At 55.9% G+C, this 14,238-nt stretch overlaps 1 protein-coding gene across 9 annotated transcripts in view; it reads left to right on the top strand.

The window, feature by feature from the left end:
• Positions 1 to 14,238, top strand: part of LOC128081184 (dynein light chain roadblock-type 1-like) — a 33,318-nt gene that overhangs the window by 514 nt on the left and 18,566 nt on the right. The window contains exons 2-4 of one of the 9 annotated variants that reach the window (XM_052684189.1): positions 4,312 to 4,410; positions 4,839 to 5,033; positions 5,511 to 6,016. In XM_052684189.1, coding sequence (XP_052540149.1) covers positions 4,312 to 4,410; positions 4,839 to 5,033; positions 5,511 to 5,618 — 402 coding nt within the window. In that variant the 3' untranslated portion in view covers positions 5,619 to 6,016. Of the gene's footprint in view, positions 1 to 237; positions 744 to 4,311; positions 4,411 to 4,838; positions 5,034 to 5,510; positions 6,017 to 11,697; positions 11,800 to 12,251; positions 12,386 to 13,814; positions 13,891 to 14,238 lie in introns of those variants that run through there. The other 8 variants (XM_052684187.1, XM_052684186.1, XM_052684188.1 and 5 more) reach the window with 8 other exon arrangements.

Below are 14,238 nucleotides of genomic sequence, written 5' to 3' on the forward strand. Positions count from 1 at the left end.
CAGGCAGGGCGTCCCCCTGTGCAGGGACTGCCTTGCAGGCAAGGCCTGTAGACTGTAGCTTCCGTGGGATTTTTGGGAACAAGAGAGAGGTGGAGTTTCTGTAGTGGCCTGATGCCAGGAAGGCAATGTGCAGCACTGGCGCCCAAAGCTGCCCAGTCAGGTGACTTGAGCTCCCAAAGCGAGCTGTCAGGCAATTGTCAGAAAGTTCCCTGACTGTTTGTGAATTGATTCCTGTAGGACTCGGACGGCTTGGAGTCTAAGACTTGGGAGACGGTGAAGAAACCCAAGGCAAGTGCTGCACAGCTGAGCAAGAAAGCCAAGAAGGAAAGCAAAAAGAAACGGTGAGGGCTTGAGCGCTAAGCCTCGAAGGCCAAAGGGAGCAGCGGGAATGCTTGCTGAGAGGTGCTCCAAAGGCAGCGCACTGTACGCCTGGTTTTGTGGCGTGGCTGTGCTTTCCCTTGCACGGACATTGGAGAGGAGCTGAGGAAGCTGGCAGGGCTTCTGATGCGTGACCAACAAATGGGACTTTGCCTGTGTGGGATTTCATGTCTGGCAAGAGCTGGGGACGCTGCGTTCCTTCAGGGTCCTTCAGCTCGATAGCTGTTTCAGAATGTTGATGATGAGGTGAACTTAGCGCATGTCGCTGGTCACGAGCGGTGTCCAGGCTATTTTACTGTCTGTTGACGTATCTACAAAAGGCAACCCAAATCCCTTCGTTGAAAATAAAAGGGAAAGAAACCTTTTCCACCTGGTGCTGCCTCTTTCAGTAGCTGGTCCAGACATGCCTGGCTTGGGCTGGCAGCGGCAGGGCGCTGAACCGGCCGGCTTCACGTCCCTCCCTGGAGATGGAGCTGCTTTTCCCGCGTTTCCATGCTGGTCTTGCCAAGCGGTGGCCTTTCAGCCAAAGCGTAACTGCTAGCGAAGCCTGTGAGCATCAGCTTGCTCTGTGAGGAGTGAGAGAAACGAAAGGAGAGGAAGCAGCGCGCGAGGAAGAAAGGTGTCCCTGCACTCAGCCCCTTGAGCGTGTCTCTCCAGCTTGCCTGGTGGCTTTTCCAGCCTTCTGTAGCACGGACTGTTCCTGCTTGCCCTGGGAAGGCCAGCTGCACCTGCGGGCAGCCGTGGCCTGCACGTCAGGCTCCGGTTGAGCCGCGAGGAGTTCAAGTGCGGGTGGGCTGGTGTGAAGAGCAGCGCTGGGAGTGGGGCAGGAGGAGAGGGCAGCGGGAGGGCTGCAGGTGAGCGCGCCTGGGGCCCAGAGCTCAGGCGTGAGCCGGGAGGGCAGCGAGCCGTGCTGCTTCAGCTGCTTCAGCTGCAATGGCTTCGAGCGCGTCATGGGCAGCGGCGCGTGTGGAGCGTCTGGGTGCTGCGAGGGCACCTTGCTGAGCCGGAGCCCGAGAGAGGGGAGGGGAGGAGAGCAGAAGCCGCACGTCAAGAGTGTCTGCCTGCCATTTTGGATTGGCGCGTCGGCGTCTTCCTCCTTCCACGAAGGAGCCTGCACGGTGCGCTGGGTCCAGCGTGCTACACGGCCCTGCCTTCTGCTGCCTGCCTGCCTGCCTGCCTGCGTGCTGCACTGCTGGAGAGGAAAGAGCGGATTGTGGGGCTGCGTGCAGCCAAGGAGCTGGCTGCAAAGGAGGGAAACGGAGTATTGAGGAGCGGTTAGTGCGTGTGAGGTTTGGGTGTGGATGCAGCGGGGCTGAGTCGCCTCCATCAGCTCCTCGGGGCTGGGGCCGAGCCCGGTGCGTGGGGCTGCGCTGCGGGCAGGAGGGCTGCGGGGCTGGGGCAGTGGTGTGGGTGCAGCACATGGGGCCGTGAGAGGGCGTGCAGCAGGGAGGGCGTTGGGCAAAACAAATCAGTGTCTTTGAAGAGCACAAAGCGGTGAAGCACAGCACAAGCCATTTATTGCCTGCATAGGTGATCTTCTCCAGGCATGTCCATTGGAGATGTGCAGACTGAGTGTGGACAGAAAGAAACGGAGCGGAGGGGAGTGGAGGGGAGGAGAGGGGAGGGGAGGGGACGACAGTAAGAAATGAAAGGAAAGAGAAAGGGAAATGTGAAGGGGAAGAGAGAAAGAGAAAAGGAAAGGAAGAGAAAAGAGGAGCAAGGCAAAGAAAAGCAAGGCAAAGGAAAGCAAAAGGGGGGAAAGGGAAAAGGCAGAAAAGGAGAAGAAGACAAGTTGCGTGCCGCCGGCGCCACCCGAGGGGAATCCGGCAGCGGACCCCGCCAGCTGCCCGTCCCCCTCCTCCAGGCCCCGGGCCGCCCCCAGGCCGCCCTCAGCAACGCGACGCCGCAGGCGGTTGGTAGGGCCGGGGCAGGAAGTGGTTCCTGGCGGCGGAGAGCACTTCCGGGGCAGCGCGGCATGGCGGCGCCGGGCCGGTGAGCGGGGCCGGGAGGAGCGGGCTGTGTGCTGGGAACGGGGTCGGGCCTCGGTGCGGGGCCATGGAGGGGCGCTCGGGGGAGGAGCTGGCGGTGCTGCCGGCACGCAGAGGCGATGCGTGCGGCGCCGGCGGGTGGTGCGGGGTCGGGGGGCGGCTTCCTCTCAGGGAAGGCCGTGCGAGTGCGGAGCTGTGTTGGTGTTTGGGGCGTGTGAAGGAGGAGGCCCCGTAGGGCCGAGTTGTCGCCAGCAAAGCCCGGGCGGGCAGTGGAGCAAGGCGCCCGGGCGCTGTGTTGGCCGGAGGGTGCGGAGCTGGCAGAAGGTTTGTGAAGATGTGCTTCGTCTGGACGTCCGTTGTCGGGACGAGCCAGGGCTGCAGTTGTGTGTGATTGTGTTGGTTGCTTGGGAGAACTGCTGCCTTCGTGGGCTGGGGGGAGGGAGAGGGAGATTTTCGGACTGCCATCAGTCAGGAGCACGGCACGTTTCTGCCTGCTTTGCTCATGCTGTTGTGTGGGTCCCCGCGAAGCATGGGTGAGCCAGGGTGGCCCCGTGTGTGTGTGCCAGCATTGTGCGCGGCTGTGGAATGGAGTCAGAGTGATTGTAATGAAAATGCAGCTGGCCGTATTGATGGTAGGGAATGGTTGAATCCCCAGCCGTGAGGCGCAAGAAGAGGCGCTGGGTGCTAAGGTGGAAAGCGGAGCTGGTGTGTGCCAGGAGGCAGGCGTGGTGAGGTGCGCTTTGGAGCCTGCTGTTGTTGGCGCTGGGCTCGGGAGGCCCCTGAACATGGCGCTGTGTGCTGCGTGTGCCAGCCGCAACAGATTGCCGTGTGGAAGCAGGGAGAGGATGAAGGAGGCCGAGGGCCCTTTTCTCGGGGCCGGCTCCTCTGTGGCCTCTTGCTTGCCGGAGAGAAGGGCTGCCCGCTGGGCACAGGGAGCGCCTTCTAGCTGCCGTCCCGTGCCCTGTCCTCCAGCCCCCTCCTCATGCTATGTGGAACGCCATTGCCAGCAGTGCGGCTGCCATTTTAGAACCTTCGCCGCATCACAGCCGTCACCTTGGTCACCGCTGCCCCGGCCAACGCACTCGCCTCTGTGAGCTCTGTCAGCCATGGCAGGAGCAAAGAGAGCGAGGGGCGAACTTTGCCCAATTTTAAATGGGAAGAGGGAGCTTGGCTTCCCAGAAGCGAAGAGGAGGAGGGGGGCCGCCTTTAAGATCAAGCGGAGGAGGGGGCAGCGATTCCGTTTCCATCGCGCCTGGGCCAGCGCTGCGACCACCTCCGTGGAGCCCATGGAGGTGGATCCACCTCCGGATGAGCCCATGGAGGTGGATCCACCTCCAGAAGAGCCCATGGAGGTGGATCCGCCTGCGGCTCAGCTGGCCTGGCACCACACCACCGTGCCAGGCCCCGCATCGGCGCCGTCCCTCCACCGCCGCTGGTCCAGGCGCTCGGCTCCCTACCCGCTGCGCGGCCCCCGCCCCCAGCATTAGCTGGGTGGCATGAGTTTCCATCAGCTCCTCCTCCGAGCCTCCTGGGGAGCCAAGTTCTCCTCTTCCCATTTAAATGCTGCGGGAGTTATAGTTTAGGTGTTGTTTTTCTCGTTGATTTTAGTGTTAAGTTTAGTGTTAGTGTTAGGAGTAGCTTATTGTTCATGTTTTAGAGTTAGGCATAGGTTACTTGTAGTCTTTTAGTGTTAGGCATAGGTTCCTGTTCTTATGTTAGAGTTAGGCATAGGTTACTTGTAGTCTTTTAGTGTTAGGCATAGGTTCCTGTTCATACTGGACAGTTCGGGGTCGATTGCTGGTGTCAGGTGGCAGTGAGCAGCGCTCACTCGGTAAGCACACGCCTGATTGATCCTGCCAAGACATGAGTGCGAGTGCCGTGAGCACGGAGGCGCGATGGCATCTTGGATGGATTGAATTTCCAGCTTGTGACTTTTGTGTTGCAGACCGTCGAGGAGCAGAGTGTGAGTGGCTGCGCCATTGCGTTGGGCCTCAGGAGAACAGTGTGTGACTGTGTGTCGAGCGTCCTGCGTGGCCGTTGCCAGGTAGGTGTGCCTTCCTTTGCAGTAAGCAGTGCTTAGGCGTGAGCCCAGCTCATCCCCCTGTGCTCAGCAGGTGGGCTTTCTGCGTGCTTTCTTGCTGTGCTTGGTGCCGTCCGGCACAGCAGCAGCAAGGCCGTGAACACGTACGTGCCCAGGTAGATGCAAATGTGCCACTGACCGTATGAATACTGTTGTTGTTAGTGTTCATGAGACAGTGGTCGTGCGTGTGTGATCAAGCTCAGGGAGAAGTTGATTCTTGCCTGTTCAGCTGTTGCTGACATGCAAGTTTGGCGTCCCTCCTTGTGGTTGGGTCGGAAGACCAAGGCTGTCTTCAGAGCACGTCTGTGAGTCAGGCTGGGAGTTTTTGCTAGCAGGAAGTCGCACCGTCGGAGCGCACGAACGGAATGATGGCTCTCGTTTCCCCCTTGTAGAAAGCAGCCTCCTGGAGAGCAGCAGAGCAGCAGGCTGTCTGCGCTATGGCCGCTGAAGTGCATTTCTCGGCCCCTGAGATCCCTGAGCCCACGCTGATGGAGAACGTGCTGCGCTGCGGCCTCTTCTTTGGAGCCGTTTTCCAGCTTGTGTGCGTGTGGGCCATAATGCTGCCAGTTCCCAAGTGCCCAGAGACAGTAAGTAGCGCTCTGCTTGATAGAGGTTGATAGAAATGCTGAGGAAACGGGCTGGGAGGGAAGCAGCTGGAGCCGTTGCCTACGGTAGCGCGCCGCGGCATTGCTGAGAGTGCGGCAGTTTGTTGTGCCCTTCCTTGGGCGTGCGTGCTGTTCCTGGTGGCACGCAAGGAGCCTGGAGGTGCAAGCTCATCTTCTCATCGTGCTGCTGCCGCTGCGGCTGCTTCAGTGGGCTGTGAGTGGCAGGCAGGGCGTCCCCCTGTGCAGGAACTGCCTTGCAGGCAAGGCCTGTAGACTGTAGCTTCCGTGGGATTTTTGGGAACAAGAGAGAGGTGGAGTTTCTGTTGTGGCCTGATGCCAGGAAGGCAATGTGCAGCACTGGCGCCCAAAGCTGCCCAGTCAGGTGACTTGAGCTCCCAAAGCGAGCTGTCAGGCAATTGTCAGAAAGTTCCCTGACTGTTTGTGAATTGATTCCTGTAGGACTCGGACGGCTTGGAGTCTAAGACTTGGGAGACGGTGAAGAAACCCAAGGCAAGTGCTGCACAGCTGAGCAAGAAAGCCAAGAAGGAAAGCAAAAAGAAACGGTGAGGGCTTGAGCGCTAAGCCTCGAAGGCCAAAGGGAGCAGCGGGAATGCTTGCTGAGAGGTGCTCCAAAGGCAGCGCACTGTACGCCTGGTTTTGTGGCGTGGCCGTGCTTTCCCTTGCACGGACATTGGAGAGGAGCTGAGGAAGCTGGCAGGGCTTCTGATGCGTGACCAACAAATGGGACTTTGCCTGTGTGGGATTTCATGTCTGGCAAGAGCTGGGGACGCTGCGTTCCTTCAGGGTCCTTCAGCTCGATAGCTGTTTCAGAATGTTGATGATGAGGTGAACTTAGCGCATGTCGCTGGTCACGAGCGGTGTCCAGGCTATTTTACTGTCTGTTGACGTATCTACAAAAGGCAACCCAAATCCCTTCGTTGAAAATAAAAGGGAAAGAAACCTTTTCCACCTGGTGCTGCCTCTTTCAGTAGCTGGTCCAGACATGCCTGGCTTGGGCTGGCAGCGGCAGGGCGCTGAACCGGCCGGCTTCACATCCCTCCCTGGAGATGGAGCTGCTTTTCCCGCGTTTCCATGCTGGTCTTGCCAAGCGGTGGCCTTTCAGCCAAAGCGTAACTGCTAGCGAAGCGTGTGAGCATCAGCTTGCTCTGTGAGGAGTGAGAGAAACGAAAGGAGAGGAAGAATCGCGAGGAAGAAAGGTGTCCCTGCACTCAGCCCCTTGAGCGTGTCTCTCCAGCTTGCCTGGTGGCTTTTCCAGCCTTCTGTAGCACGGACTGTTCCTGCTTGCCCTGGGAAGGCCAGCTGCACCTGCGGGCAGCCGTGGCCTGCACGTCAGGCTCCGGTTGAGCCGCGAGGAGTTCAAGTGCGGGTGGGCTGGTGTGAAGAGCAGCGCTGGGAGTGGGGCAGGAGGAGAGGGCAGCGGGAGGGCTGCAGGTGAGCGCGCCTGGGGCCCAGAGCTCAGGCGTGAGCCGGGAGGGCAGCGAGCCGTGCTGCTTCAGCTGCTTCAGCTGCAATGGCTTCGAGCGCGTCATGGGCAGCGGCGCGTGTGGAGCGTCTGGGTGCTGCGAGGGCACCTTGCTGAGCCGGAGCCCGAGAGAGGGGAGGGGAGGAGAGCAGAAGCCGCACGTCAAGAGTGTCTGCCTGCCATTTTGGATTGGCGCGTCGGCGTCTTCCTCCTTCCACGAAGGAGCCTGCACGGTGCGCTGGGTCCAGCGTGCTACACGGCCCTGCCTTCTGCTGCCTGCCTGCCTGCCTGCCTGCCTGCGTGCTGCACTGCTGGAGAGGAAAGAGCGGATTGTGGGGCTGCGTGCAGCCAAGGAGCTGGCTGCAAAGGAGGGAAACGGAGTATTGAGGAGCGGTTAGTGCGTGTGAGGTTTGGGTGTGGATGCAGCGGGGCTGAGTCGCCTCCATCAGCTCCTCGGGGCTGGGGCCGAGCCCGGTGCGTGGGGCTGCGCTGCGGGCAGGAGGGCTGCGGGGCTGGGGCAGTGGTGTGGCTGCAGCACATGGGGCCGTGAGAGGGCGTGCAGCAGGGAGGGCGTTGGGCCCGAGCCGCGCTCGTGTTTGCCGCAGCACAGGGGCTGCAGGGGATGGCAGGAGCGCAGAGCAGAGCGGGGAGAGGCGGGCTGTGTGAAGGCCAGGGCATGAAGTCTTCCCTTGGCAGCTACGGAGCTGCTGGGCTTTTCCCCCAAGTCTTCAGACTGTGGGGTGATAAGGCTCCGCAGCAAAGCCAGCCGAGCCCTCCTGAGACCTGGGGGTTAGGAAAGGGCAAAACAAATCAGTCTTTCAAGAGCACAAAGCGGTGAAGCACAGCACAAGCCATTTATTGCCTGCATAGGTGATCTTCTCCAGGCATGTCCATTGCAGATGTGCAGACTGAGTGTGGACAGAAAGCAAACAGAGGGGAGGGGAGGGGAATGGGGGGGAGGGGAGGGAAGGGGACGACAGTAAGAAATGAAAGGAAAGAGAAAGGGAAATGTGAAGGGGAAGAGAGAAAGAGAAAAGGAAAGGAAGAGAAAAGAGAAGCAAGGCAAAGAAAAGCAAGGGGAAAACCCGGGATTTCTAGCAGAGAAAGCCTTATTTAAGGGGAAAAACCCCAGATTTGAGGGGAAAAGCAGGGATTTCTAGGAGAAAAAGCCATGTTTATTGGGAAAAACAGGGATTTCTGGCAGAAAAAGTCATATTTAAGAGGAAAAAACCCAGATTTAAGGGGAAAAACAGGGATTTCTAGGAGAAAAAGTCATATTTAAGGGGAAAAACCCCAGATTTAAGGGGAAAAACAGGGATTTATGGTAGAAAACCGAAGATTTGAGAGGTAAAATGGGGATTTCTAGCAGAAAAATGTTATGTAATGGGATAATTCCCAGATTGAAGGGGAAAGACAGGGATTTCTGGGAGAAAATCCTGATTTGATAGGAAAAACACTGTTTTATTGCAGAATAATCCATATTTAAGGGGAAAACCAGGGATTTCTAACAGAGAAAGCCTTATTTAAGGGGAAAAACCCCAGATTTGAGGGGAAAAGCAGGGATTTCTAGGAGAAAAAGCCATATTTATTGGGAAAAACCCAAGATTTTAACAGAAAAACAGGGATTTATTGTAAAAACCCCAGATTTAAGGCAGAAAACAGGATTTCTAGCAGAAAAGGCCATATTTAATGGCAAAAAATTGAGATTTAATGAGAAAAACAGGGATTTCTAGCAGAAAAAGCCATATTTAAGAGGAAAAAACCCAGATTTAAGGGGAAAAAACTTTCATTTGTAGCAGAAAAAGCCATATTCGAGGGGAAAAAACGCAGGTTTAAGGGGAAGAACAGGGATTTATGGTAGAAAACCCCAGATTTAAGGGGAAAAAAACAGGGATTTCTGGTAGAAAACCCCAGATTTAAGGGGAAAAATCCCATATTTAAGGAGAAAAACAGGCAGCGGAGGGAGAGGAGGAAGGGAGCCCTGTTCCATCGCGCCCGGGCCAGCGCTGTGAGTGACCATGGGGAGCCCGTGGAGGTGGATCCACCTCTGGATGAGCCCATGGAGGTGGATCCGCCTGCGGCACAGCTGGCCTGGCACCACACCACCGTGCCAGGCCCCGTGTTGGCGCGCTCACAGCTCCGCCATCGCTGGTCCGGGCTTGAAAAGGTCTTGTAACTGCATGCAGAGTTGAAGAATTTGTGCCCAGTGTTTGTGTCCCCAGTTAGTCCCATGTGGCAGACACAGCTCTGCCTTGTACCGAAATGTGCCTGCGCTCTGCAGAATGCCACAGCCCACGTTAAGAAGTGATGCACGTTGTCTTGTGCTGCATTTCCTTTGTGTGCTCAGCTCAGTACTGGGAGCGGCATCAGCAGCGTGCAGCGCTCCGAGAGCCCTGTTCCTCCCCAGGCTGCTCTGTCCCATGGGATGGGAGGGCTGTGCAGGGAGCTGTTCCATCTTGCCTGCTGGGCTCCCTCCTTTTCACCCCTCTGACCGAGCAGTTCTGTGATGGCAGTTTTATCAGCACGAAAGGATTTCCCTCGATTCAGTAACTGCAGCCTCACTGGGGGATGCTGCTGCTTGTGCTGGCGAGGGGTTGCTCCTGCCTGACAAATCCGTGTTAGCAGAAGCAGCCCGCGGGGCGGGCTGTGCCCTCCGGCTCCTTCTCGGTCCAGCGTGCTACGCGGCCCTGCCTTCTGCTGCCTGCCTGCGTGCTTCACTGCTGGAGAGGAAAGAGCGGATTGTGGGGCTGCGTGCAGCCAAGGAGCTGGCTGCAAAGGAGGGAAACGGAGTATTGAGGAGCGGTTAGTGCGTGTGAGGTTTGGGTGTGGATGCAGCGGGGCTGAGTCGCCTCCATCAGCTCCTCGGGGCTGGGGCCGAGCCCGGTGCGTGGGGCTGCGCTGCGGGCAGGAGGGCTGCGGGGCTGGGGCAGTGGTGTGGCTGCAGCACATGGGGCCGTGAGAGGGCGTGCAGCAGGGAGGGCGTTGGGCCCGAGCCGCGCTCGTGTTTGCCGCAGCACAGGGGCTGCAGGGGATGGCAGGAGCGCAGAGCAGAGCGGGGAGAGGCGGGCTGTGTGAAGGCCAGGGCATGAAGTCTTCCCTTGGCAGCTACGGAGCTGCTGGGCTTTTCCCCCAAGTCTTCAGACTGTGGGGTGATAAGGCTCCGCAGCAAAGCCAGCCGAGCCCTCCTGAGACCTGGGGGTTAGGAAAGGGCAAAACAAATCAGTCTTTCAAGAGCACAAAGCGGTGAAGCACAGCACAAGCCATTTATTGCCTGCATAGGTGATCTTCTCCAGGCATGTCCATTGCAGATGTGCAGACTGAGTGTGGACAGAAAGCAAACGGAGGGGAGGGGAGGGGAATGGGGAGGAGGGGAGGGAAGGGGACGACAGTAAGAAATGAAAGGAAAGAGAAAGGGAAATGTGAAGGGGAAGAGAGAAAGAGAAAAGGAAAGGAAGAGAAAAGAGAAGCAAGGCAAAGAAAAGCAAAGGGAAAACCCGGGATTTCTAGCAGAGAAAGCCTTATTTAAGGGGAAAAACCCCAGATTTGAGGGGAAAAGCAGGGATTTCTAGGAGAAAAAGCCATATTTATTGGGAAAAACAGGGATTTCTGGCAGAAAAAGTCATATTTAAGAGGAAAAAACCCAGATTTAAGGGGAAAAACAGGGATTTCTAGGAGAAAAAGGCATATTTAAGAGGAAAAAGCCCAGATTTTAGTGGGAAAACAGGCATTTCTAGGAGAAAAAGCCATATTTAAGGGGAAAAACCCCAGATTTAAGGGGAAAAACAGGGATTTATGGTAGAAAACCGAAGATTTAAGGGGTAAAATGGGGATTTCTAGCAGAAAAATGTTATGTAATGGGATAATTCCCAGATTGAAGGGGAAAGACAGGGATTTCTGGGAGAAAATCCTGATTTGATAGGAAAAACACTGTTTTATTGCAGAATAATCCATATTTAAGGGGAAAACCAGGGATTTCTAACAGAGAAAGCCTTATTTAAGGGGAAAAACCCCAGATTTGAGGGGAAAAGCAGGGATTTATAGGAGAAAAAGCCATATTTACTGGGAAAAACCCAAGATTTTAACAGAAAAACAGGGATTTATTGTAAAAACCCCAGATTTAAGGCAGAAAACAGGATTTCTAGCAGAAAAGGCCATATTTAATGGCAAAAAAATGAGATTTATTGAGAAAAACAGGGATTCCTAAGAGAAAAAGCCATATTTATGGGCATAAACCCGAGATTTTAGGGGGAAGGAGGGATTTCTAGCTGAAAAAGCCATGTTTGAGGGGAAAAATCCCATATTTAAGGAGAAAAACAGGGATTTCTGGCAGAAAAAGCCATATTTAAGGGGAAAAACCCCAGGTTTTAGAAGAAATGGAAGCCGGGGCTGCTGTCTCCCCGCAGGCAGGCGCCGTCAGCTCCACTGAGGCCCACCATGACCATCAGGCAGCGGAGGGAGAGGAGGAAGGGAGCCCTGTTCCATCGCGCCCGGGCCAGCGCTGTGAGCGACCATGGGGAGCCCGTGGAGGTGGATCCACCTCTGGATGAGCCCATGGAGGTGGATCCACCTCTGGATGAGCCCATGGAGGTGGATCCGCCTGCGGCACAGCTGGCCTGGCACCACACCACCGTGCCAGGCCCCGTGTTGGCGCGCTCACAGCTCCGCCATCGCTGGTCCGGGCGCTCGGCTCCTTACTCTCTGCGCAGCCCCCGGCATTAGCTGGGTGGCATTGCTGACATCTGCTCCTCCTCCACCTTGTTGCTCCTCTGCGGTTCTGCGGGCCCCCGGTTCCATCTTCCCCCTGTAGGAGTTAGGTGCCACTTCTGGGCTTTGTTGTTGATTTTAGTGTTAGCTTAGTTTTAGTGTTCAGTTCAGTTTTAGCGTTAGGCAGAGGTTCCTGTTAGGAGGTCAGAGTTGGGCAGAGGTTCCTGTTAGGAGGTTGGAGTTGGGCAGAGGTTCCTGTTAGGAGGTTGGAGTTGGGCAGAGGTTCCTGTTAGGAGGTTAGAGTTGGGCAGAGGTTCCTGCTCCCAAGTGGCAGTAAATGCTGCTCACTCGGTAAGCCCTCCCCGAGTTCTCATGCAGAGAAATGAGTGCAACTGCCCTGAGAAGGGAGGTTTGAGGACGTCTGCGATGAATTGAATTTCTGTCTTGTGACTGTTGCAGAACATCGAGGCATGTGAGTGGCTGAGAAATGGAGTTGGGGCTCAGGGGAGCAATGGAGCAACGGGTGCCTGTGTCACAACCTTCCTGAGCGGCCCTTGCAAGGTAGGTGTGCCTTACTGTGAGCGTGCGCTAAGGCACTGCTGTTCAAACACAGCTGGTGGCACTGTCTGCAGCAGGTCTGCTTTCTGTTAAGCTCTGCCCTTCTTTAATGCCCACCTGTCCTTTTCAGCTCCTGCTCCCCTCGCCTGCAAGTGGAGCAATGCTCAAGTTTGAGGAATCGTTTCCTCGGCAGGCGGTGAGTGATGCGGTCGGGCCGGGGCCGCTCCTCAGGCCGTGCTGCGCGGCTCCGGTGCTGAGCGCGGCCCGGGCCTGCTGGGGCGGGAACTGCGCCGCCGGGATCGCTAGGGAGCTGCTGGGAGCCGCGGGGGGGCGCTGGGGCGGCCGGCACCAACCAAAGCCGTGCGGGGGAAGGCCGCGGCGCTGCCCTGCACCGCTGCGATGTGTGAACGCCGGGGATTCTGGGCCGGCCGCCGGGCCCGACAGTTACCGCGGCGGCGCGGTTGACCCCTCTCAGAAGGAGTGCTTCCGGGTCAGCAGCGCGCCCTGGCCTCTGATTGGTGGAGCCGGCGGCGCATGCGCGCGGGCCGTTAGTGGGCGTTACTGGGAGTTGAGGCGGCGGGTCGCGATGGTGAGTGATGCGGTCGGGCCGGGGCCGCTCCTCAGGGATTAAGGTTTTGTTTGCTGCTCGGATTCAGTTCGTGATGTTTTTCTGGGTGATGTTTTTGTTGGCCCGGTGGATGGCAGGGGCTGAGTGAGGTGTTGGGGAGGAGTCTCCTCTGTGTGCAGCTCCGGAAGACATCCCTGAACAAACAGCTGTGAGCTGCCAGAGCTGCTCCCCCTCCTCTGAGTTGGGTTAACTGCTGGGTGGTAGAGGAGATTCAAAGTCAGCGTAGTTCTGTCTGGATGCTTCTTGGCACCCAAGCAGATTTGTTGAGATCTGTTTAGGTATTTGATGACTTTGAGCTCAGGTGCATTTATGAAGAAGACAGGACGGTTTTTCAGATGAAACAGAGAGTTCCATCTGAACAGAGCCGCTGTTTGTCACTCAGCATTTTCACACCCTGTAGTTATCTGGGCTTTTTTTCTCTTTCCTTGTCTCCCAAGTGGAAGCAGTCCAGCATTCAGAAGAAATCAAGGCCTCCGCCAAAGCAATTACAGTTTTTTGATTTTTTTTTTTGATGTGTGGGATAATAATTCTGCTTTGTCAAAACAAGCTCAGGTGGTGCTGTGTGATCATAGCAGCAGTCTGCATTACTCTGAAAGCTCCCAAAGCCCCGTGGAAGGTTTGCTGGCAGTTCTTAGGCTGAACTAATGCTTTTTTTTGCTGACACAAATCACCTCTCCCAGCTGGGGAGGTGGGCAGGGGGTTACTCACGGTGCCTGACAAATGCAGCCCCGTTGCCAGGTGCCCCCTGTAGCTCTGGCCTTTCCCATGACTTTAGCTGATTCTTTTGTTCTGTGCCAGGTCTTGCAGGATCTGAAATGTGCAGCACGCCTCTGTTTCCTTTACAGGGAACCAAAAACATAAAAACCGATGCTTGGGCCTTCAGTCATCTTTTTTTCTTTTATCTCTGGGGGAGTTGATTTTCCAAAGTAGTGATCCCTACACCAACAATAATTCTAAATAAAGAGCGCGGATCATAGGATGGCTTGGGTTGGGAAAAAGCCCATCAGGATCATCAAGTTCCAACCCCTGCCACAGGCAGCACCACCGACCTCCAGATCTGGCACCAGACCAGGCTGCCCAGGGCTCCATCCAACGTGGTTTTGAACACCTGCAGAGATGGGGCACCCGCAGCCTCTCTGGGCAGCTGCTCCAGCACCTCACCACTCTCTCTGGAAAGAACTTCCCCCTGATATCCAAAATGAGTGGAAACCAACTAAAAAGACCAGGCAGAGAAAATAGTACTGAAGCACGCAGTGCTTTCTGGAAAGGTGCAGGCCGTGTCTGTGTGTCATCTTTGTGCATCTTTACTGTCAGGCACATTGTTGTGAGGCTTTAGTTGAAGGCAACCAGCACCTGTGATCTTTTGATTTGCGCTTTCTGTTTTTTGCAGGCTGAGGTAGAAGAAACGCTGAAGCGAATTCAGAGCCACAAAGGAGTGCAAGGACTCATTGTTGCTAATTCTGATGGTACTGTCAGTCTGTTTTCTCAGATCATAACTTACACCGCTCGTGCTTTTTAAGGAGTTGCAGTTGATGTCTCTCTCAGCAGAGATTTTCCTGTACTTAAGCTCAGCTTGTTAAAATTGTGTGTCAGTTTAAGCCAAATGTTTTCTAGAAATAATCCTTAGAAAACATGGCAGACGTTTCCACTCTCCCCCTAAAACACTTATTTTTGTTTTTATTTATCTGTTTATACATCTGAGATGAATAACTGGCAAAGCAAAAGGAAACCACAGAGGCTAGTAGAGGGAAGCGGTTATTCTCACCTTCATGTGTGGTTGCAGAACTTAACCTCTCTGTCTTATTTCTGTTCAT

Source organism: Tympanuchus pallidicinctus, unplaced genomic scaffold (genome assembly GCF_026119805.1).
Source record: "Tympanuchus pallidicinctus isolate F22 unplaced genomic scaffold, pur_lepc_1.0 scaffold20, whole genome shotgun sequence".
Lineage (NCBI taxonomy): Eukaryota > Metazoa > Chordata > Aves > Galliformes > Phasianidae > Tympanuchus > Tympanuchus pallidicinctus.